The 2,128-nt window shown below is 54.7% G+C and overlaps 1 protein-coding gene across 1 annotated transcript in view; it reads left to right on the forward strand.

Annotated features, from left to right (window-relative positions):
* The window catches only part of HUWE1 (HECT, UBA and WWE domain containing 1, E3 ubiquitin protein ligase), a gene marked incomplete at both ends in the record, with an annotated part of 59,243 nt that overhangs the window by 44,134 nt on the left and 12,981 nt on the right, over positions 1-2,128 (forward strand). Inside the window, 2 exon segments of the mRNA XM_021383316.1 lie at positions 569-794; positions 895-1,022. Coding sequence (XP_021238991.1) covers positions 569-794; positions 895-1,022 — 354 coding nt within the window.

Here is a 2,128-nt window from a genome sequence, read left to right on the forward strand (position 1 = left end):
CTTCCCGTTAACTCTGGTCCCTAATGACCCCACTCTTTTCCTTCCCGTTAACTCTGGTCCCTACTGACCCCGCTCTTTTCCCTCCCATTAACTCTGACCCCACTCTTTCCCATTAACTCTGGTCCTTAATGACCCCATTCTTTTCCCTCCCAATAACTTTGTTCCATCCTGACCCCGTTCTTTTCCCTCCCAATAATTCTGACCCCGCTCTTTTCCTTCTTGTTAACTCTGGTCCCTACTGACCCCACTCTTTTCCTTCCCGACCTCACTGTTTTCTTTTCCTGTTAACTCTGGTCCCTACTGACCCTGCTCTTTTCCTTCCCAGTAACTTTGTTCCATCCTGACCCCGCTCTTTTCTCTCCCATTAGCTGTGGCCCCATTCTTTTCCTTTCCCGTTAACTCTGGTCCCTACTGACCCCACTCTTTTCCTCCCCGACCCCACTTTTTTTCCCTCCTAATAACTCCAACCCCACTCTTTTCCCTCCCGTTAACTCTGGTCCCTACTGACCCCACTCTTCTCCTTCCTGACCCCCCTCTTCTCCCTCCCGATGACTCCGTTCCCCCCTGACCCATCTCGCGCTCCCCCTGCAGCTTCGACACGGCCGAGAGCGTGGTGATCGTGGCGTCGCAGAAGCGCGCGCTGGGCGGGCGGGAGCTGCAGCTGCCCTCCATGTCGGTGCTCACCTCCAAGACCTCCACGCAGCGCTTCTTCCTGCGGGTGCTGCAGGTCATCATCCAGCTCCGCGACGACACGCGCCGCGCGCACAAGAAGGCCAAGCAAGCCGGGCGCCTGGGTAAGGGCCGGGGGGGGAGGGGAGGGGGGTCGGGGACCGCGGGGACCCCCCCACGCCCTGCGGCGGTTGGGGTTTTCGGGGTGCTGACCGCTGTCCGCAGGTGCCGGGGGCCTCGGGGCGGCTGGCAGCATCCAGGCGGCCGTCCGGCAGCTGGAGGCCGAGGCCGACGCCATCATACAAATGGTACGTGAGGGCCAGAGGGCCCGGAGGCAGCAGCAGGCGGACACGGTTAGCACGCCCCTTCGGCCTCACCTCCTCCTCCTCCTCCTCCTCGCCCTCCTCCTCCTCCTTGCCCTCCTCCTCGCCCTCCTCCTCCTCTCCTTCTCGTGCTTTTTGCCCTGTGGCTTCTGCCCTCTTCATCCCCTTCCTCCCCCCCTTCCTCCTCAATTCCATGTTCCTCTTCCTCCTCCCCTGCATCCTCTCCCTTCTCCCCTTCATCCTTAATCTCCTGTTCATCTTCCTCCTCCCCTTTATCCTCCTCCTCTTCATTTTCTTGCCTTCCTCCTCTTCCTCTTCATCCTCCTTTCTCCTCCTCTTCATCTTCCTCTTCATCCTCTCTTTCCTATTTTTCCTCCTTATTCCTCCTCCTTCTCCTGTTGATCATCTTCCTCTTTTTCCTCTTCATTCTCCTTATTCCTTTTCTTCCTCCTCCGTCTCTTCAACTTTGTCATTCTCCTTAATCCTCCTATTCTTCCCTATTCTTCCTTATCTTCCTACTCCTCTTCTTCCTCATCCTCTTTCTCATCTTCCCCTTCCTCCTCTTCTTTCTCCTTCTCTTTATCTTCATCCTCTTCTTCCCTGTCTTCTTCCTTACTCCTTCTCTTGCTCCTCCTCCTGTTCATCTTTATCATCCTCCTCTTCTTCCTCTTCATTTTCCTCCTTCTCCTCATTCTCATCTTTGTATCTTTCTCTTCCACTTCCCTTCATCTTCCTTCTCTTTTCCACCATCGTCTTCCTTACTCCTCTTCCTCCTCTTCATCTTCCCCTTCTTGACCTTCATCCTCCTCCTTCTCTTCTTCCTCTCCTGCACTGCTTCCTCTCTTCCTTCTCTTCTTCCCCCATTTACCCCACAGCCTTCTTCCTTGTCCATCTTCCTCATCCCCTTCTCTCTCTCTTCTTTCTCCTCCTCTTCCTTCTCATCATCTTCCTCATTCCTCTTCATTCTCCTTTCTTCATTCTCTCCTTCCTCTTTCTCCTCTCCTTCCTCTTTCTCTCTGATTTCTCCTTCTCTTCATCCTCCTCCTCTTCCTGTCCATTATATCCCCCCTTCCCCTTCCTCCTTCCCCTTCCTCCTTCCCCTTCCTCCTTCCCCTTCCTCCTTCCCCTTCCTCCTT

This window comes from Numida meleagris, unplaced genomic scaffold (assembly GCF_002078875.1).
Source record: "Numida meleagris isolate 19003 breed g44 Domestic line unplaced genomic scaffold, NumMel1.0 unplaced_Scaffold363, whole genome shotgun sequence".
Taxonomy (NCBI): domain Eukaryota; kingdom Metazoa; phylum Chordata; class Aves; order Galliformes; family Numididae; genus Numida; species Numida meleagris.